Below are 22211 nucleotides of genomic sequence, written 5' to 3'. Positions count from 1 at the left end.
GAAGAACAAGTGCCTGAAGTGACTCTCCTGAATCACATACTTGAGAGATGTATTTAAACTTTCACTAATTACTTTTCATTCCAACGGTATTACTCCTAGAAGCATTTTTCAAAGAGAAGAGTGTTTGAAACACAAATGTGCTGTTTCAGAATGAAGGGAGTGTGATAATTGATAAAAGATTTGCGTTAATCACAAAAGCATTGGTGTTTGTATAATACTAAGCTCTGAAGTGAAGCGTGGACACTAGATAAAGGAAATTAAATGATAAAATTATTCTGTTTAAAATCACCTTGTTAAGGTATATTATGTTATGTTACGTTGTATTATGTTTTCTGAATAAGTTGTATCGGTTCCCAGCTTGCAAAATCGGACTTCCCAATAGCCCTTCCTGCCTTTGTCTGATCAATGCTGCCAATCTCAAGGACCAGACTTCCAGAACTTCTCTGGTGGTTCTCTACAAGGATGTTTATTCAACCATCACTGCTTATGACAACAAAACACCAAAAATTATTGATTACAACGAGAACCCACAGTATAAGAAGAGGCTGCAAACCAAGGTTCGGTGGAGCGTGGAGTGGGCAGTGACCCCTCACGTTCCCCAGCGCGCTGCTTGCTCTTTCTATATCAAATGAAGCAATCTAAATTTTGATGAATATTGAGACTTTTGTCTCTCATTTATAACAGGAGCTACAATTCAACACGGGACCACGTTTATATTTCATCATTTTCCTGTGGCTGGGAGCTGCTGGTGGGATCTGCAGCCACAGGGCTGATTCCATGTGCTGGTTTTAAATGGGATATTGGGATAAATCCTTCCCTGGGAGGGTAGGCAGGGCTGGCACAGCGTGCCCAGAGAATCTGGATCCCTGGAAGTGTCCAAAGCCAGGCTGGACAGGACTGGGAGCAGCCTGGAACAGCAGAAAGTGTCCCTGCCATGGGAGGAGAGGAATGAGATGGCTTTGAAGTCCTCCCAACCCAAACCATACTGAGACTCTGCTGACACTCAACACCACGGAGCCCTCCATGAAGCTGCAGCGTAGCTGCACACCGAGCTAAGGGGAAAAGAAAAAAAAACCACCAAACTGATGGAAAAGCGCTGTTTCATCAGCTGTTCCTCGCGTGTCCGCGTACAACACCGCGAGCAGCGCGGTCCCCTCAGCGCGCTCCATTTGGGCAGCGCGGGGCGGGAAATGGCGGCGCCGGGGCTGGGCCGGCCCCGCCCGTGAGGCGGGCGGTAACTCCGCCTGCGGGCGGCACCGAGCCTTCTTCCAGCGCGCTTCCAGCTCCATCCCTCCTTAATCCCGGCCTCGCTCGGGCAGTGCCGGCGATGGCGGCGGCTCGGCGGGCTCGGGCGGGCGGTGGCGGTTCGGGGCCGCGGTTCGGGCGGGCGGCGGAGCCGGAGCCGGCGGTGCCGCAGGGGCTGCTGCGGCTGGCGCGGCGCAGCGGGCAGCTCAACCTGGCGGGACGCGGCCTCAGCCACGGTGTGTGAGCCCAGCCCGCCGCTCCTGCTGTGAGCTCCGAGCGGCTCCTGTCTGCTTCTGGCATGTTTCTGTGCGCTTCTTGTTGTTACCTGTGCGAAAATGTACGCTATGGACTCTAGAGTGACTATACGGATATTTGTGTTTTTCATATATATATATATATATATGTATGTATGTATATGTATATATATATAGAGAGAGAGAGTGACTATAGGAATATGTGCATTAGATTATATATAGAGTGTCTATAGGGATATGTGTATTTTTCGTATATATATGTATGTATATATATAGAAGGAGTGACTATAGGGATGTGTGTATTACATATATATATATTTATATGTAGTGGCCATAGGGATGTGTGTATTTTATATATATATATATATAAAGTGACTATAGGGATATATGTATTTTGTATATATATGTATGTAGAGTGAGTATAGGGATATGTGTATTTTATATATATATGTATTTATGTATATCTGCACGTTTTGCTATATATGTAAATATATCCATATATATTTATATATCTCTGTATATGTCACTGCATTCATATATATATATATGTATATAGAGTGCCTATAGGGATGTGTGCGTTATATGTATATATATATATATATATATATATATGTAGTGGCCATAGGGATGTGCGTGTATTTTATATATTTATATATGTAGAATGACTATAGGGATGTGTGTATTATATATATAGATATATATAGTGACTATAGTGATGTGTGTATTATATATATATAGTGGCTATAGGGATGTGTGTATTTTATATCTATCTATCTATCTATGCATGCTTTTATATGTACACACACACACATGCCTGTATGCATGTATATATTTATATATCCCTGTATATGTCATTGCATTCATGTATATTTATCTATCTCCATCTGTATATTTATCTATCTCTATATGTATATTTATGTCTCTCTCTCTCTATATGTATCTATATATGCCATTCCCCAAGGCAGAAGGGAACTAGACCATCACTGAGCTCCCTTCCCAGCCCACTCCATGATTTGATGCCGGTGGTGAGCGGGCTGGCAGTGAACTCTTGGGCCACACAGCCCTGGGCTTCAGCTGTGCCGTGTCTGTGCCGCAGTGCCCGAGCACGTGTGGAGGATCAACGTGGACCCTCCGGAGGAAGCCCAGCAGAACCTGTCCTTCGGAGCTGCCGATCGCTGGTGGGAGCAGACCGACCTCACCAAGCTCATCCTGGCCTCCAACAAACTGCAGGAGCTCTCGGAGGATGTGAAGCTGCTGCCAGCTCTCAGCACGCTGGATGTGAGTACCGGGATCCTCCCTGAGCTCCCGGTGCTCCCGTGTAGGGCGTGGGGAAGGCTTGTGCTGGGTTTTTGTTTTCCATTTCCCTGCTATCGGGAAAATGAATCCACAGACACCAGAGGTTTGTGTCCATAAAGGAGACAGGGGAGTGCTTTTGGCTTTATTGGAGTGAAGGGAGAGGTCATGGGGCGTTCCCCTGGGATCTCTCACATTTTAGAGGACTCACCTGCTTTTTGATCCCAATTTCCCTCTCTCTTTCCCCATGGGCTGAGTTACTGGAGAGGCCCAGACTTCCCAAACCCTGATACCTGAGATTTCCCTCCAATGTACAACCCTCCCTTTGCATTTTTAATTCTTACAGAATTCATCGTTTGTTCCCCATTGCTTCTTTCATCTTTTAATATCCAATTTCATTTATCAGCAACTCTACAGTTTGTTTGTAAAGGCAAATCTCTTTTTCCATTCATCAATCAGTGGAATCCATCCCATTGTTTCTTTTATCTCTCAGTGCTGGTTTTATCCCCCAGCAGATCCTAGTTTGGAAAGACAAATCCAACATTCCTCTCACTGGACACAGGGAATGGCTTCCCATTACCAGTGGGCAGGAATTCCTGGAAAAACCCCTCCAGGGTTGTTTTTTTATACCTCTAAAGCACAAATGAGCAACTGTGTTCTCAAACCTCTTTTTTCCAGGTGCATGACAATCAACTGACATCACTTCCTTCTGCTTTAGGGCAACTTGAAAATCTCCAGAAACTCGATGTCAGGTAAGGCCATGGTGCAGAACACACATGAGAAATGCTGCAGTGACTTTCAGGTGTGAGTGAGAGATTGCAGGATGTCAACCCTTCTGTCCAAAAATTAATTCCAGATTGCTTACTATCGATTATTATTATATATATTATCAGTTTTGGATCAAAATTGGCAGCCTTGGATTTGTTAGAATTGTTTTCACTGCTATTCAAAGTCACGAGTGTTTGGAAAGCGCAAACAGTGATGTTCTGAATAATCATGCACAAAATATTTATTTGCTTCAGTCAGGCAGTTCTGAGGATAAAACATTTCCAGTCATGAATAATGCACATTGTAAAGAACTCTGTAGACCTTGTTTGTGCTGGAAGGTTCAGAATCTTCTGTTTACTGGGGTAATTTTGTAAATTCGTGCACAAGGAGAGGTTATGCTACCACTGTGTGTGTGAAGTACACAAACAAAAAAACCTGGAATATTGTAAATTCAGTGTAGGATTGTCCCCAGATTTTCCTTAGAGGTGGCACTGTCCTGACCAGCAGGCTGCGTGACACAAATATTCTTCGTGCAGTTACATTCCTAAAAACTCCTGAAGGTTTTTTTCCTTTCCCTTTGTGTTCCAAATTTCCCCTCCAGCCACAACCAACTGAGGAGCCTTCCCGAGGAGCTGCTGCAGCTGCCCCGTCTGAGGAGCCTCCTGGTGCAGCACAACCAGCTGAGCCAGCTGCCCGAGGGGCTGGGGCAGCTCCTGAGCTTGGAGGAGCTGGTAAAGCACAAATTCAGCTTTATTCTTTTTTTTTTTATTATTTTTTGGAAAGGATTTATTCGTGTTTTCCCACTGCTGGCTCCCTCTGCCATCCCTCAGTGGCAAAGCTTGGAGAATATTCCAGTGGCTGTTGTAACATCAGTTGGTGCATGGTGGGGTTTGGTTTTAGTTTATTCGTTGTTGGGAAGGATAAGGATTTGACAGGAAGGTTTTACAGATATGTGACAGAAAGATTTTTGAGTCTAGAATTTGAAAAAGGAGTAGAAATGATAGCAAGTTTTGATATAAAACAGAAGGATTGCTGAGGTGGTTTTACTGGATAACTAGAAGGCAAAGTGTATGTTAGCATGTGAGTTAGAAAGGGTTTTTATAGCTTAGAGCAAAAAACAAATCCACCTCAAACAAAAAATGTTTTTACCAAGCAAAAAAATTCTCACAAGCAAAGAAAAAATACCATGTTACAAGTTAAAAAAAAAAAAAACCAACCTCAAAACTTTCCACTACAAAGAAACTAAAAAACAGTTTCTAACTTGAACTGTAACATACTAACTTTTCATTAAAAAAAAATAGTAACATACAGATAGTAATGTTAATAGTTACAATGAGCTACAAATAATAGTAAAAGTGTTGATTGGTTATTATGTTTTAAGATATAAAAGTATATAATGTATTGTAACCAGAACTAGAGATGGCTTTAGATGAACCCACAGTGGTGTCACCCAGACCCATAAATTACTGTATCACCTAGATAAAATAAACAGCATTTTAAAGAGCCAGTCTAACCCCCCTCATTTCAGCTCTTACAGTTCTTGCTGTGACATATTTTGGGAAAGCTGAAATCCCCAGTGATCTGTCAGTCCTGGGGGAACTTGTTTCTTCTCTCACACTTGCACCTCTTGTCAGCCATCTAATTTTCCTGTTCTGCCACTAATTAACTTTGCACTGGCAGCACTCCAGGGATGTTTCACACACCTCTCATGTCTCTCTCTCTCTGTTTGAACCTGCAGGATGTGTCCAACAATCAGCTCACAGCCATCCCCAGCAGTTTTGCTCTGCTGGTGAATTTGGTGAGACTCAACCTGGCCTGTAACCAACTCAAGGAGCTGCCTGCAGACCTCAGTGCCATGAAAAGTAAATCATTTTCCTCGGGTTATTAAATAAAACAGCTGCTGCTCTGCTTGTGTTTAGCAGGGTTTTAAAATAGATCCTTAAAGAGTTACTGTTTCCTTAGGAAAATCAGAGTTATTACTTCTAGAATCTGTTTGGCAAGATGTTGTTGTGTTGTTTTAAATTAACCCCCAGGATAATTATGCTGCAGAGGGGAAACAACTGATCCCAAAGCAGCTCCAAAACAGCTGCTAAAGAATGTGCAGTGCCTGGTCAGAGAGGAACCTGAAGCCCAGGTTCAAAGGAAAAGATGCAGGATCCCAAATTAATTGAAGTTGGAAAAGTTCTCCCAGAGCATCAAATCCGTGCTGTGCCCAATCCCCACCTTGTCCCCAGCCCAGAAGAAAGGTTATTTTTATCTTCTCCTCTTTCTATTTATCACTGGACATCGACTTCCACAGGTTTGAGGCAACTGGATTGTACCAAGAACTACCTGGAAACGGTTCCTCCTAAATTAGCAAGCATGGCATCCCTGGAGCAGCTCTACCTGAGGAAAAACAAACTGCGCTCCTTGCCCGAGTTTCCCTCCTGCAAGTTCCTGAAGGTGAGCTTGGCACGGCTGCTCTGCTGGAAATGCATGTGCTGAAAGCTTTGGAATGATGACAGCTGCTTTAAACACAAGCTTTTGTGAAGTGCTGGGATCAAAAGCAGCTGACAACTTTGTGTTTAGAGCTCTGTTTAATGCAACTTCTCTTACTGCCCTCATTATTTACCTTTTTGAAAGATTAGTTTGCAGGAATTTCCAGGTTTGGAAAATAAAAAGTGTTTAGGAGAGGAATGGCTGAAAGTTGAATCTAATATTGCCTGCAACAGTTATTTTTTATCTCTGGCAGCTTTTTCTGGATCAATTCACTTTGTTCATTATCGTTTTTTCTTTGTAACTGTAGGGTAAATACATTGTTTTTCCTCTTAGCATACCCAGGTGATATCCAGATATTTTGTAGGTAGATGAAAAGGAATCAAGATATCCATATTCTCCACATACTGATGACTGCTGATGTCATGATTTAGGAGAGAAGTTATAAAGTGATTTTCCCACAGTTGTGGTGCTCTGTTCTCATAGGAGCTGCACGCTGGGGAGAACCAGATTGAAATGCTGAATGCAGAGAATCTGAAGCAGCTGAGCTCCCTGTGCGTGCTGGAGCTCAGGGACAACAAGATCAAAGCAGTGCCCGAGGAGATCACGGTGCTGCAGAAGCTGGAGAGGCTCGACCTGGCCAACAATGACATCAGTAGGTAATAGTGGCACCTGGGATGGGTTGGGTGGTGGCAGCTCCTTCCCTCCCTCCTGGGGAAAGGGCACTTCAGGAATGACTCAGTCCTGGGGTGGAGGAACCCTCTGTGGGTTGTGGGGTTTCTGAAATGTTCTGTGTTCTGCCTGTGGCTTAGGTGTGACTTGGAAGTGCTATGAGGGGCAGCTGAGAGAGCTGGAAAGGGGCTGGAGAATCCCTGAGGGAAATGGGAAGGGGCTGGAGAATCCCCTGAGGGAAATGGGAAGGGGCTGGAGAATCCCCTGAGGGAAATGGGAAGGGGCTGGAGAATCCCCTGAGGGAAATGGGAAGGGGCTGGAGAATCCCCTGAGGGAAATGGGAAGGGGCTGGAGAATCCCTGAGGGAAATGGGAAGGGGCTGGAGAATCCCTGAGGGAGCTGGGGGGGCTCAGCCTGGAGAAAAGGAGGCTCAGGGGGAATTTCTGGCTCTGCACAACTCCCTGACAGGAGGGGACAGCCGGGGGGATTTGGGATCTGGGAACAGGGACAGGAGGAGAGGGAACAGCCTCAGGCTGGGCCAGGGGAGCTCAGGATGGATTTTGGGGAATTTCCCCATGGAAAGGGTGGTCAGGGATTAGAAATGCCCAGGGAGGGTTGAAGTGCCCATCCTGGAGGTGACACTCAGGACTCTGGGCTGGGGACAAGGTGGGGATTGGGCACAGCAGGGATTTGATGCTCTGGGAGAACTTTTCCAACTTCAATTAATTTGGGATCCTGCATCTTTTCCTTTGAACCTGGGCTTCAAGATCCACTCTGACCAGGCACTGCACATTCTTTAGCAGCTGTTTTGGAGCTGCTTTGGGATCAGTTGTTTCCCCTCTGCAGGTTGCCTTACACCCTGGGGAACCTCCCTCAGCTGAAATTCCTGGCACTGGAGGGAAATCCTTTGAGAACCATTCGGAGGGACCTGCTGCAGGTAAGCCCTGGGGTTTGGGAGTGTGTGTGTGTGAATATCTGCACAGGAGAGGGTCCAGAGGAGGCACCAGGATGAGCAGAGGATGGAGCAGCTCTGCTGGGAGAGCTGGGAATGTTCACCTGGACAGGAGAAGCTTTGGGGTGAGCTCAGGACTTGAAGGAGCTGCAGGAAAGATGAAGAGAGAAAATTCCCAAGGGATGGAGGGACAGCACACAGGGAATGGCTTCAAAGTGCCAGAGAGCAGGGCTGGATGGGAAGGAAATGGGAAGAATTGGGAAAGAATTCCTGGCTGAGAGGGTGGGGAGGGGCTGGGATGGAATTCCCAGAGAAGCTGGGGCTGCCCCTGGATCCCTGGAAGTGCCCAAGGCCAGGCTGGACATTGGGACACCCTGGGACAGTGGAAAGTGTCCCTGCCATGGCAGGGGTGGAATGAGATGGGATTTAAAGTCTTGTCTTAATTAAGGATCTAGAATTCATTTCTCTTGTAGGGAAGCAGCAAAGGGAGGGTGTGAGTTGTTCCCAAGAAAAGGAGTCTTTAGGGGGGGTTGGAGCAGGCCCCTGTCCTGCTGCAGAATTCAGAATTCCCTGGTTTTTTTTCCCTGGCAGGCCCCTCTCCTCAGTGGTGCTGTACATTCCTACTTCTGTGCCTTGGCCAGGGTTGTAAAATCAATGTTCCCAAAGCACTGGGATGCTCCAAAACTAAGCAGAAGTGACAAGTGTGTGCTGCAATGAGCTGTGTAACATCTGTCAGGAGAGGGAAAGCCTCGTGTGCCTGGCTGAGGGAGCAGAGTGTGCTGAGTTAATGAGCCCTTGGCCAAAATGCTCCTGGAAAAAAAACAAAAAACCTTGACTCAGGGCTGCTGGAATTCTGCTCTTCCAGGATTCCTGAGGATTTGCTGCCTCAGCTGCAGTTGTCACTCCTGGGCTCTATTTCCCACCTGGAGCAATGGCCATGCTCTGTTTGTGCTGCCTGGATCCATCACCAACACTGTAAATTCATTCACTGCAAATTTTCTCTGCCTGGCTGGATTTTTTCCACTTGATTTAGAGGAGCAATTGATGGAGGAGCTTTAGGGCTCCCCAGGCACTGCTTGGAGCAGGTGGATACTGAGATAAAGGACTGGGTGTAGAGGAGCAGCAGAATCTTCTCTTCTCTTCTCTTCTCTTCTCTTCTCTTCTCTTCTCTTCTCTTCTCTTCTCTTCTCTTCTCTTCTCTTCTCTTCTCTTCTCTTCTCTTCTCTTCTCTTCTCTTCTCTTCCTCTTCCTCTTCCTCTTCCTCTTCCTCTTCCTCTTCCTCAGGCCTCTCATTCCATTCCCAACCCCATTCCTGGTTCTTGATGAATTTCCAGTTGATTTCTGGTCAATCCTGCTCTGTTTTTTTTAACTCCTGTTCCATTACTTGGCTCTGGAGCTTTGCCTTGCTCCCTGCTTTCCTCCCCATGTTACTGAGATTTCAGTTTGACTTTCACCTTTCTCTTACAACTTAGCAGTTTGGCTTCCCTTGCCAAAATCCCACCCCAAACCTGCAAAATCATCCCCCAAACCTGTAAAATCACACCCCAAACCTATAAAATCACACCCCAAACCTCCCTTTCCCCTAAAATAAACATTGCAGAGGAGATTGGGCTTCACTGCTCACAGATTTATCCAGGTGGAAATTGTGTGTGACCACTGAAAGTTGCTGTGAGAGGACTGAGGGAAATCTTTGGAGCTAAAAAATGAAAATAAAACAATTAAAAAATCCCTGCAAATGATGCAAACTGCCATGATTTTCCCAGTTTTGGGCCATAAAAAAAAAGAAGCAGAACAATGAGCTGTCAGCTTCAGTGCCAAGCTGTAAATGTGTTTGTTCTCTGCAGCAAATTGTGCTGGAGCTTTTTAAAAGGAAAATTAAACTCATTGGAAATTTTTTTTACTTGCTCTTGGAAGTGACCAAAATCTTCACATAAGGAGCTGTGATTCAGGATCAGAAATTTTTTCAGCTGGAATAAATCAAATGATAATTCAAGAAGTTCCCAAGCTGCTGGGGGATTTTCAGTTGGATTTTTAGTCAGGGGTGCTGTGGGCTGGCATTGTCCTCCCTGCTGCACAAATACTGACATAAAAAAAAATTTCTTTTTTAAAGAAAGGCACCCAGGAACTGCTGAAATATCTGAGGAGCAAAATCCAAGGTATGTTGTTTTCTTCCACTTCATTTTAAGGAGAATATTCTAAGGAATTAAAGTAAATTAGAATTTAAGGAGGATGTTGTTTAAATCCAGGTCCCCCCAGTTATCCTGCAGTAATAATTTCCTTTACTCACCAGTTTGCTGTGATGTTTCTGTTTTATTTTTTTCTTATCCCAATAGCTAATACTGAATAATACTGAATAAAACATCCTGAATTGAGGATTATCCTTTACAAAACCAGCCTCACCCTGCTCAGCTGGATGGGAATTCCCATTTCAGGTGTGCAGGAGTTTTTTTTTTTTTCATGTGGATTGTGGGGAATAATCAGAAGGAACTTCACAGAGGAGGGTTTGTAAATATTCTTGCTTTAACTGGAATTGTGGTCAGACGTGCTGGTGTGGATGAAGCTGCTCTAGGTCAGCATTTCCAGTCAGAATTCCCTGATTTTTGTAGTTTCCAGCTCCCTGCCTCACACAGCAGCTGCCACCAGCACATCTCCAGTGCTGCCTCCCCTGCTCCACAAAACCCCACAAAACTTTTCTCTCCTCCTATAAAAGAACCCCCACATCCAAAGTGGTAAAAAAAAAAAAAAAAACCCAAAACACCTTTATCAGGAAATGATGGAAATAATCTGAATTTAATGGTGTTGAGGCAGGGTTAGAGAGGGGTGGTGGCAGCTCAGCCGTGTCCCTGCCCCTCTCTGGTGTCCCCAGATGATGGCCCTGGCCCCAGTGAAGAATCTCCTGTCACAGCCATGACTCTTCCCAGCCAGTCCAAGGTCAACATCCACGCCATAACCACGCTGAAATTATTGGAATACAGGTATTTGTTGGATGAACATTTTTTATTTTATCCTATTTTAAGCTTGTGGGTTTTTTTTTTCCTCCCCCCCACCTCTTTCATTATCCACCAAGCTGTCCACAAACCCTGCTGCACTCCTTTTAATTCCCGTGCTTGGGAATGGGCAGGTTTAGATTGTGGTGGTGGGGGGGGGTTTGAATTATTTTTTTTTTTTATATTATCAAATATTCTATAGTAATTTATTGAAGTGCTGAATCGTTGTGGTGCTTTTAGTACCTTTGAAACTCTTTCTGATTTTCACTAAGTCCCAGAATATCTTGGTATTCCTTAAATGCTCCTGGAAATGTTGGGAAAAAAAAAAAAAATCCATTTTGGTGACGCTGTGGACATGGGGCAGTGCTGGGAGCTTTCTGCAGCTCTTAGCTGTGTTCTCCTCTTCATCCCTTCTAAAAAAAAGTGGAAATGCCCTGTTAATGAGTGGTTAATGAGTGGTTAATTGGTGTCTCTCCCGTCGCAGTGACAAGCAGGCTGCAGAGATCCCCGAGGCCGTGTTTGATGCTGTGGCCTCCAACGCTGTGACCACCGTGAACTTCAGCAAGAACCAGCTCAGGGACATCCCCCCAAGGTATTTGGGGTCATTCCCAACTGGGATTTGCTCTCGTGCCTTTGTTTCCAGCATCCCTGAGCTCTGTGTGTGTGTGCAGGGCTGTGGGCTGGGCTTTGCACCACTCATTAATGATTTGTCATCGTCTCATCATTTCCTGTTCAGAGCCAGGATTAATGGAAACAATAATTGAGGAGATTCTCGTGTTCAGCCTTGGATGTTTATTGTATTTTATCAGAAAGTACAGAAAGTGTGACAGCACCTCCAGCTCCTGGCTAGAAGTGGGAGAAATGGAACAGCTGAGGCTGCTTCAAGCCAAACAAACCAATAAAAGTTTAACACCTCCATTATTGATCCTTTTGACCCTATAATAGATTTTTGTGACCTTTAGAGTGACATTGACCAACCCAAGGTCACTGCCTGAGTTCTGTGAGGAAGAAGAAGATGAACAAAGGCAAAGACACCACCCCAAATTCTCCATCTTGTCCCCTAACTCCCACTATACATAAAACCTCAAATTTAAAACCCATCACCCAGTGAAAATATACACATTTAACCCACTGCACATTGGTGATTTCTCACTCATTATTCAGATTTCCTAACTCATTATTCACATTTCCTAACTCATTATTCACATTTCCAAGCCTTCTCCAAGGTTCCAGCTCCAGAGCAGTGTTTTCCAGGGGGGTTCTGTGCCTGGGAGCACAGAAATCTCCAAAATTTCACATTCCTGAGATCCAACAATGTGTGCACACAAATCCCGCTGGGAGGAGGCACCAGTGACAGCCAAGGAAAAGCTTTCCCTGGCACTGCTGGGATCAAATAATCCTTGTGTGGCAGCAGGAAGGTTGCTGTTGTGGTTCTGGGAGCCCCAAAAGATCATCCCACACTGGTTTTTGACAATTGAGTTTATTCCCAAGTGTGCTGAGCAGACAGGCAGCTGGGAGAGGTGCAATCCCAGAGGAACAAAAAAGCTCCAAAAAAAAAAAAAAAGAAAAAAAAAAAAAAGAGATTTTGGGAGGTGCTGCTTGTGCATCCCGTGCTTTGTCAGTGTGTGAGAGGCTGCTGGATTCCCTGGGATTGGTGTGGAGGAGTTGTCTCATTTAATTTGCCTTTTGTTTTAAAGATTCTGTTTGAGGGAACTTTTGGGAGCTGTTAAATAACCTTTCACAAGCAGCAGCAGATACTCCCAGAGATTGTAACAGCACAACAGGGGAGCAGAAAGAAAAGATGGGGAAAAAAAAAAATAGGATTTTTTTTTTGTCAGGTTTTTTTGGCTGCAGATGAAGGTGGGTAAAGTTTGTGTTTAAACATCTCCAGGGCAGGAGGTGGCAGTGATGTCACCTGTGCCATGGTCTCTGGAATAGCTCCTGGCTGAATTTCCTGAGGAAGTTTTGGGAGCAACCACGATGAGAGCACCTTCCTTTTGTGCTGCAGGCTTGTGGAGCTGAAGGACTCAGTTTGTGATGTCAGCCTGGGCTTCAACAAAATCTTCTCCATTTCCTCAGAGCTGTGCCTGCTCCACAAATTGACACATTTGGATCTCAGGTTGGTGATTTTTTTTTTTTTAAATGTTTTTTTTTTTTTGCACTTCTTTGCCTGGGAACTTCTTTCCTTTCCTCCCTAAAGCAGCCATCTGTTGCAGTGGGATGGCAGCACTGAAATCATCTCCCAATCCCAAAATTCCTCTTTGGATGAGCTGGAATAGGACTATGGCCTAAATTTGGGTTTTGCTTAAAGAAGACACAAAAAGAAATGGATCACTTCTGAGATTTGTGCAGGAGAGATCCTGCCTCAGGCAGAGAAGGTTTCTGAGATGTTGCTATTTCAAAACACTCCCACCACACCCCAGAAAAAAAAAACAAAAAACCCACACAAAAAAAAATCCTGGGAATTAGGACAGGGAAGGTGCAGATTTTGTTGCACTGCCAGGAAAAGAGGCCAGAGATGGTTCCTTGTTGTCACTTTGCCTCCTCTGATTCCTGAGAAATGCTCCTGGCATTGTTCACATCAGGATTAGCTCAAATCATGGATTTTGGGGAGATTTAGAGGGACCTGAGTGATTCATTTTGGTTCCAGGGTCTGGGCTCTTTGGAAAGCTTTGCTCTGGAAACAAGGAGCTCAATTTCAGGGGGGTGATTTTGCAGGTTTGGGGGATGATTTTACAGGTTTAGGGTGTTATTTTGCAGGTCTGGGGGATGATTTTACAGGTTTGGGGTGTTATTTTGCAGGTTTAGGGTGTGATTTTGCAGGTTTGGGGGTGATTTTGCAGGTCTAGGGGATAATTTTGCAGGTTTGGGGGATAGTTTTGCAGGTTTGTGCAGTTGCTGGGTGCTGGGAAGGTTTAGAGGACAGGCTTTGAGTGTTTTCCTGGCAGAAATGGGAATCCCTGGCAGGCTCTTGTCCCTGGCATGAGGCAGGGAAGTGGCCCCAGACTTTGTAGCTGATCTGGGAATTCTCAGCCAAACCCCTGCCTAAGTTTAGATCTTGTTGTTTTTCTTTCTTTCATAACAGAAACAATGTTCTGACAGCCTTGCCTGAGGAAATGGAGGCACTGAAAAAACTGCACACAATAAATCTTGCTTTTAATAGGTGAGCAACTCTTTAATTTTTTTTTTTTTTTTAAATACAATAATAAAAAGAGCTGGGCAGAATTTGACACAATTTTCCTGTGATGTGAGAACAAGGAGCTGGGAGCTGCCATGAATGCTCCTCTTTTGAATGCCCTGTGGCTGACTATCCCTCCTTTGTCTTCCTGAAGATTTAAGGTGTTTCCCAGTGTCCTTTATCACCTCCCAGCCCTGGAGACCATCCTGCTCAGCAACAACCAGGTGGGATCCATCGACCCCGTGCAGCTGAAGGGTTTGGACAAGCTTGGAACTCTGGATCTGCAGAACAATGACCTCCTCCAGGTGCCCCCAGAGCTGGGCAACTGTGAGAACCTCAGGTGTGTGTGAGTTACAAACACGATTTTCTGTCTGAATTCTTCAGGGAATGTTTGCCAGAGGGAAAAGCACCCGTTGGGTTTGGGGTTTGCCTAAAAAGAGTCTCTCTGACCCTGATCTGTAGAACAGGGCAATCTCTTCCATCATCTCTCCCCTAATTTCTCAGCATTGCAGAGAGCTGTGGGAGTTGTTCCATCATTCAGAGCTGGTGTTGAGGGTCTGTGGGTTGTGTGAAGCTCGTGCTGGAGCCTCGGGGGTGACGTTTTGTGCTCCCAGTCACGCTGCTGGTGCAACCCCTGTTGAGCAGGGAGGTTGGACCAGCTGCTCCCTCCCAGCCTGAGCCACTCTGGAATTCTGCTTCTGCATTCCAGAAGTTCTCTTCTTGCTCCTGCTGAAGGAGTGGGGTGTGTGTGCTACACCCCCACTGATTTCTCAGCATAAATTAAAATTCATCTGTCTCAAAACTCAGCTGCCGAGAGCCACAAAAGCAGAAACCCAAACTCCTTTAGCAGGACAGAAGAGGAATTACCCAGCAATTTCAAAGGCCTCAGAGCTGTGTGTGCAGTGGAGGAGGGTGAGAAGGAGGAGTTTTGATGGCAGTACCTGGTCCCTGTTTGCAGGAGCCTGCTGCTGGAGGGGAACCCGTTCCGCACGCCCCGCGCCGCCGTGCTGGCCAAGGGCACGGCTGCACTGCTGGAATACCTGAGGAGTCGCATCCCCTCCTGAGCCTGGGCATCCCTCCTGAGCCCTGGGCATTCCTCTGAGCCCTGGGCATCATTCCTGAGCCCCCTGAGCCCTGGGCATCCCTCCTGAACCCTGGCATCCCTTCCTGAACCTGGCCTGGCCAAGGGCACGGCTGCACTGCTGGAATACCTGAGGAGTCGCATCCCCTCCTGAGCCTGGGCATCCCTCCTGAGCCTGGCACCCCTCTGAGCCCTGGGCATCATTCCTGAGCCTGGGCATCATTCCTGAGCCCTGGGCATCCCTCTGAGCCCTGGGCATCCCTCCTGAACCCTGGCATCCTTTCCTGAACCTGGCCTGGCCAAGGGCACAGCTGCACTGCTGGAATACCTGAGGAGTTGCATCCCCTCCTGAGCCTGGGCATTCCTCTGAGCCCTGGGCATCCCTCCTGAGCCCTGGGCATCATTCCTGAGCCCTGGGCATCCCTCCTGAGCCCTGGGCATCCCTCCTGAGCCCTGGGCATCATTCCTGAGCCCTGGGCATCCCTCTGAGCCCTGGGCATCCCTCCTGAACCCTGGCATCCTTTCCTGAACCTGGGCATCATTCCTGAGCCTTGGCATCATTCCTTTGCCTGGGCACCCCTCCTGAGCGTGCAGAGCCGTGTTCCAGCCCCACAGGAGCAGTCGGGTCCCCCCCTGTCACCCCCTGGGCTCCACTGCCTCCATCCTTCTGCTGCTGCTGGGATTGTGCCTGGCCAAGAACCCAGCAGTGAAACATTCCCTGCCCCCTGCGTGTTCCAGCAGGGATTTCTGCATCCCACACTCCGTTGACACCGTTTGTCATCCAGGACAGCGAGGAAAATTCTTCCTTCAGCACAGCCAGGGTGTTCCCTGCAGCTGAGCTGGTCTTTGGGGGGTTGGCACCATCAGGTTTTGGGGCCAAAGGGAGAAGGGAACATTTCTGGGGTTTTTGTAATCCTGTTTTTATCTTGTTTCACCAGAGCTGCCCCTGGTGTGGGTGGGGTGGAGTGTTTGAGGTGTGAGAGGTGCCCAGGGGTGTGCAGGGGCTGGTGCTGCCCCCAGACAATAAATGTTCCCCTTGGATGTCTCCTTTGTGTCCTTCGAGCTGTAACGGAGCTGTGTGGATGGGAACATTGAGAATTTCTCTTGTTCAAAACTTCCAAATGTCCTGCAGGAGGTACCTTAATGGTGACAGTGCTGTGGGTGGGGCTCCAGCACCTCCCAATCCCTGACCCCCCTTTCCATGGGGAAATTCCCCAAAATCCACCCTGAGCCTCCTCCTGTCCCTGTTTCCAGATCCCAAATCCCCCCGGCTGTCCCCTCCTGGCAGGGAGTTGTGCAGAGCCAGAAATTCCCCCTGAGCCTCCTTTTCTCCAGGCTGAGCCCCCCCAGCTCCCTCAGGGATTCTCCAGCCCCTTCCCATTTCCCTCAGGGATTCTCCAGCCCTTTCCCATTTCCCTCAGGGATTCTCCAGCCCCTTCCCATTTCCCTCAGGAATTCTCCAGCCCCTTCCCATTTCCCTCAGGGATTCTCCAGCCCCTCAGGGTCTCTCATGGACACAGCCCTGGAGGTTCTGTAGCACAGCAGGATTTTAAGTTCCACGCTAAAATTCCCAGTTTTTCAACATGTCCAGATGAAATAAAACGCTCTGAGCTCTCCCCCAGCTCTCCAGGTGTGGGAATTCCCTCAGGGATGGCTCAGGGGGACTCAGACCTCCCCGTGCTCCCCAAGGAAGGGACCAGAACCTCTGGGAAGGAAAAATGGGGGGCACTGACCTGTCTGGGAAAGAGGATTGGGGCTCTGGGAATGGGAAGGGAGGGTCTGTGCTGTGGGAAATGGGTGGCAGTGCCTGTGTGGGGACACCTGGAGCTCCAGGGCCACTTCTGCAGCTCCTTGGAAGGTGGAGCTGCTGCCCTGACCCCCTGACCCCTTTTCTTTCCATGTATTTTCCTTCCACACATTTTCCTCCATTTCTCCATGCATTTATCCTTCCACACATTTTATTCTTCCATCCATTTCTCCATGCATTTATCCTTCTCTGCATTTATCCTTCCCCACATTTGCCCCCAAAGCCACCAAACCTGAGTTTCCTTCCCCATTTCCATCTCTCCTTTTCCATATTTGATGTCTCCCAGTGGCTGCAGCTGGACCAGTGCATTCCCAGTTGGGAGTTGTCCAATTTTCCAGCCCCTTCCCCACCCTCTGAAACCTTTCTACCAGGAAAAACAAGCAAACAAAAAAAGCCTTACAATAAGGTGACGTTTTTATTATTTATACAATAAAGAGACTTTTTAATGTTATTCAAAACAATTTTTTTTTCTTTTTTTTTTTGGAAATACTGAAAAAGGTGGGTACAGCAAAGCCGAAAATGGCTCTGCTGCACTGCACAGCATCGGTTCAGTCCCTGGGCTCCCTCTGCAACCCCAAAAACCCCAAAAATTCAAGGGCCAGGCCCTCCAGGGCACGGGGAGGGGACAAACCTGCATGTGCCAAGGGACAGGAGCTGATTGCACTCAATCAATAGATTTAAAATAGAATTTTTTTTTTTTTGAAGTAACCTTTTTGCACATAAAATGAAGCAGCTTTCAAGTTCAGTAAGTCTTTATACTGCAAAAACCATGAAGTACATTCACAATCTATGTTAATAAAGTAGTAAATATTTCCTCATTCAGCTTTATTTACATGGATAACTGGAATTCAACTGAAAAGTACAGTCATCTGGAATATAGCAATCTTTGAACACATACAAAAATGACCATTTCTGTATATAATTTAAGCTCAAAATCACAATTATCTCAAAATATTAATTACAATACAGCCATCTCCATCATAATTAAACATGTCTTTTATAAAATGGTAAAATCTTTACTAAAGGAAGCTGTTGGTTCTGAACTGGATACAGTACTCACAGGTAGAAAACCGAAGTGATGAGCGAGTGCCCTGCCCGGGGAGGGGGAGGGAGGGGAGGGAGGGGACACAGAGAGGTCCCAGTGCCACCTCCTGTGCCACAGGAGTGCCCAGAACCCCGGCAATCCTGACCCGTGCCATTCAGTCACTTCCACTAAATCCGATTGGCAAAAAGCCTTTTATTTTTTCTTTTTTTTTGGATTTTTTTTTTGATTTTTTTTTTTTTTTAATTTTTTTGGATTTTTTTTTTTTTTTTTTTTTTTTGGTTTGAAATTCCATGATTTGTAAATGGTGCTTTTTTGGGATTGGGTGGTGGTGGTGGTGCCCTGTGCTCCTGGTGCCACCACAGCTGGGCCTGCCCGTGGCTCCAGGGCCAGGCCAGCTCCTCATGGATCCCTGGATCCGTGTCCTGTCCAAACTGCTGCCCGAAAAATTGTATGGGAACAGGATGGGGCTGCCCTGCTGCCCGAAAAATTGTATGGGAACAGGATGGGGCTGCCCTGCTACCCAAAAAATTGTGGGAACAGGATGGGGCTGCCCTGCTACCTAAAAATTTTATGGGCACAGGATGGGGCTGCCCTGCTACCTAAAAATTTTATGGGAACGGGATGGGGCTGCCCTGCTGCCCAAAAAATTGTGGGAACAGGATGGGGCTGCCCTGCTGCCCAAAAATGTTTTATGGGCACGGGATGGGGCTGCCCTGCTACCCAAAAATTTTATAGGAACAAGATGGGGCTGCCCTGCTGCCCAAAAATTTTATGGGAACGGGATGGGGCTGCCCTGCTGCCCAAAAATTTTATGGGCACGGGATGGGGCTGCCCTGCTGCCAGAACAGCCCAAGGGATGGGGAGGGGTGGGACATGGGCAGGGAGCTCCGGCTGCACAAACGTCCCCAGTTCCCTGTGGGAATCCCATCGCTGACATCCCCCCAGTTCCCAGAATCGCAGAGGGACCTCGGGACATCCCCCAGCCCAGGCTGGAGCAGGGAATGTGGCCGGGGAGGGGTTGGGGTCTCTCCAGAGGGGGGAACCCAGAGCTGCTCTGGGCAGGTTCAGGGCTCTGCCACCTCCAGGGCAAGAAATTCCTGCAGTACCGAGGTGGGAACTCGTGGTTGTTTACTCCTAAATCCTAATTCCTAAATGCCATGCTGGGACCTGTCCCCGACCCTGCTGCTGTGGGACAGGGGGGTCACAGAGCCCCCCCCATCCCATCCCACCCCTCATCCATGGGAATTCCTGGGAATAAAAACCCCCATCCCCCCATGGACCCCGAGCCCTGCTCTCAGCTGATCCCATGGCTGGGGCTCTTTTCCCTGCTTTTACATTCCCTGCCCTTGAATTCCCTCCCCACCAGAGCTCCGTGCACACAGGAGCATTTCTGATTATTGATTTAGCACAGGATTATTTCTGATTATTGATTTAGCACAGGATTATTTCTGATTGCTGATTTAGTATAGGAATATTTCTAATTGCTGATTTCTGTACAGGAACATTTCTGATTGCTGATTTAGCACAGGAGCATTTCTGGTTGCTGATTTCTGCACAGGATTATTTCTGATTATTGATTTCTGTACAGAAGCATTTCTGATTGCTCAGATAATTCTGATTGCTCAAATCCAGCAGAGAGGGGTCACAGCATCCCAGAAGGGACCCCAGAGCCCCCCCAGTGCCACCCCTGCCATGGCAGGGACACCTCCCATTGTCCCAGGGTGTCCCAATGTCCAACCTGGCCTTGGGCACTGCCAGGGATCCAGGGGCAGCCACAGCAAATCTGGGAATTCCAGCCCAGCCAGGAATTCCTGCCCAAATCCCATCCATCCCTTCTCTCTGGGAATCCATTCCCTGTGTGCTGTCCCTCCCTGCCTTGTCCCCAGTCCCTCTCCAGCTCTCCTTGAGCCCTTTCAGGCCCTGGAAAGGATTTTAACCTTTGTGCCACCTTTACACTCCAAGTGCTCCCTACCAACAGCAAACCAACCTCCTGCACATTTCCTACTCAGATTTTCCCTGGATTTCCTTGGCTCTGCTCTCAGCCTTGTCCTGCCTGTCCCCTGTCCCCTGCCAGGGCTGGCACTGCCACCAGACACAGATGCAGACGTGGATGTGTTAAAAAATACCTTTGGAAAACGTGAAACCGGATTTGAGGATGTTCAACGGGAACAACTGGCTGAGAACTTTCCTGGTTTGCCATCACCTGGGCAGGAACTGTGAGCTGGCACTGGGAAAATGGGAAATTATTTTGGGTAGAGGGTCCTGGAGGCTCCTCTGGGTGTGCAGCTCCCCAGAGAGAGAAGATTTGGGAATTTCAGAGCAGTGGAACATCCCCAGCCTGTGGCTGCACCCTTGGCTGGGGGATTTTGGGTGGGAATGGTGCAGGTGACCCTTGAGCTGTTCCCTCAGCCCCTGGCCATTGCTCCAGGGCACTGGGATCCCCTGGGAACACCTGCAGGGAGAGTTCCCCGTGTTTTCCCATTTTGCTGTCAGGGAGAACCAGGCTGGAGCTCCCCCAAAGGAGCAGCTTGGGCACAGTTTGGGCTTTGGGATTCTCCAGGATTTGGACATGAGGGGTTGTCCCTGTGCTGGGAATTCTCCTCCCAGGCTGGCTCAGGGTCCCTGGGATGTGTCACCTCTGACACCTGCACCCATCCCTTTTTCCAGGATCCCAGTCGAGGATCCCAGAAAAACCTCACCCATGGGAATATCCCGAGCAGGGCCTGGAGCAGGGGGTGGGAAATACACAACAATGTCAATGGGGAATCTGAAATGAGAAATTAAAGAGTAAAATTAGCAGCAACAAAAGGAGTTTTTACTGCCACCATCACAACCTTCCTCCATCCGTGAGCCAAACCTGCCTGTCCTCGGTGTTCTCCTGCAGTGTGTGCACATGGAATCGAGGGAAGAGCCAAAGCAAAGGGAGTTCACCCACTCCAGAGGGGATTCTCCTATTCCAGAGTGGATTTACCCATTCCAGAGTGGATTTACCCATTCCAGAGGGAGTTATCCCATTCCAGAAGGAGTTATCCCATTCCAGAGGGAATTCATCCATTCCAGAGGGGATTCACCCATTCCAGAGGGATTCACCCATTCCAGAGGGAGTTATCCTATTCCAGAGGGAGTTCACCCATTACAGAGGGAATTCTCTCACTCCAGAGGGTGTTCACCCATTCCAGAGGGAATTCATCCATTCCAGAGGGGATTCATCTATTCCAGAAAGGATTCACCCATTCCAGAAGGAATTCTCCCACTCCAGAGGGAATTCACCCATTCCAGATGGGAATTCTCCCATTCCAGATGAGAATTCTCCCATTCCAGACAGGAATTCACCCATTCCAGATGGGAATTCACCCATTCCAGAGGGGATTCATCTATTCCAGAAGGGAATTCTCCCATTCCAGATGGGAATTCTCCCACTCCAGAGGGAGCTCTCCCATTCCCACGTGGGTTCCTTGTCCCGAGGTCCCAGAGTTCCCATTGGAGAAGTCTCTCACCCTGTGTAGTGAATTATTCCTGATCCCTTATGGAGCCAGCTATACACACGGCATATGTACAGGTATTTTCATAAGGCATAGAATATCTTTTGCATTGAAAATAAACGAACATTATTAAATTTAATTTAATATATACTTTCTTTGAGGTGTTTATGAAAATATTTTTCTTCTCTATACTTTTCGTATGCGACATGATAGAAATATTTCATGGGAAGTACAGGTTAATATATTTCATCTTTATAAAGGCATATACAACTTTGAGGCAGTGTTTCTGATGGACAGCAGAATTCCTAACGGATTTGTATGTGCTTCTGTGTTTTGAAATCATATGAAATTGACTTTTAAGAAGGAACTTGGTTAAAAAAACGCACCAATGCACAGCCAGAGGGCTGACAAGTAAAACTAATACGGAGCCACATGAACAATATATTTATAGAGTTAATTCTTATATTTTTCTCCCGATGATTGGTACTAACATAGAGTATTATACATTTGGCACTACTGTTTGCCATTGGTCCAGCAATTGGCAAAAAAAAAAAAAAAAAAAAAAGAAAGAAAAAAAAAAAAAAAAAAAAAAAAAAAGAAAAATTGGTTTTCCTATGTATAAATCTGTTTGAACATTAGATCTGGCTAGACATATTTACTATTTATAAAAAAATATTTAGACAGTAAGCTCACGTTGGATAACTAAGTCTACTGTGTTCTGGAAACTCTTCAGTAGGAGCACAGCCTTCTCGTGTTCCAGGTGTACAAAGCTGTGTCCATTGGCCTGCAGCAGGGAAAACACAAGGGAAGAGGCTTTAGTGGCTCGGTTTTTTTGGGGGAAAAAAATTGGATATTTGGGAATTAAAAGCAAGGATTTCTCATGGGCACAAAGCACAGATTTCTCTTGTCCTCTGTGGGGTGGCTGCAGGGCAGGGCTGGGGGCTCCAGGGAATTCTTTAATTCCCACTGGAA

General features: G+C 47.0%; 2 protein-coding genes across 8 annotated transcripts in view; one reads left to right on the top strand and one right to left on the bottom strand.

Annotated features, from left to right (window-relative positions):
• Positions 1-1316: 1316 nt before the first annotated feature.
• On the top strand, positions 1317-15950 carry LRRC40 (leucine rich repeat containing 40). 2 transcript variants are annotated; one of them, XM_088169580.1, is made up of 15 exons: positions 1317-1481; positions 2596-2777; positions 3471-3544; positions 4162-4291; positions 5299-5422; positions 5860-6002; positions 6522-6694; positions 7554-7644; positions 9770-9815; positions 10526-10634; positions 11131-11238; positions 12655-12765; positions 13732-13809; positions 13979-14164; positions 14783-15950. In XM_088169580.1, the coding sequence occupies exons 1-15, from the start codon at positions 1328-1330 to the stop codon at positions 14886-14888; spliced, it is 1815 nt and encodes a 604-aa protein (XP_088025706.1). In that variant the 5' UTR covers positions 1317-1327; the 3' UTR covers positions 14889-15950. The 2 variants fall into 2 exon arrangements, with proteins under 2 accessions (XP_088025706.1, XP_088025705.1); XM_088169579.1 differs by having other exon boundaries at positions 12619-12765.
• A 1158-nt stretch (positions 15951-17108) lies between these two features.
• Positions 17109-22211, bottom strand: part of LRRC7 (leucine rich repeat containing 7) — a 100224-nt gene continuing 95121 nt past the window's right edge. For 4 of the 6 annotated variants that reach the window (XM_088169577.1, XM_088169578.1, XM_088169575.1 and 1 more), the window contains one exon: positions 17109-22023. Coding sequence is in view for 3 of the 6 variants with exons in the window: in XM_088169578.1 (XP_088025704.1) it covers positions 21916-22023 (108 nt within the window). In the remaining 3 variants the exon portion in view is untranslated. The remainder of the gene's footprint in view (positions 22024-22211) is intronic. The other 2 variants (XR_015805293.1, XR_015805292.1) reach the window with 2 other exon arrangements.

This window comes from Sturnus vulgaris, chromosome 9 (genome assembly GCF_052056855.1).
Source record: "Sturnus vulgaris isolate bStuVul1 chromosome 9, bStuVul1.hap1, whole genome shotgun sequence".
Taxonomy (NCBI): Eukaryota; Metazoa; Chordata; class Aves; order Passeriformes; family Sturnidae; genus Sturnus; species Sturnus vulgaris.
The sequence above is the reverse complement of the archived record's forward strand: the minus strand, read 5'-3'. Positions and strand labels throughout refer to the sequence as shown.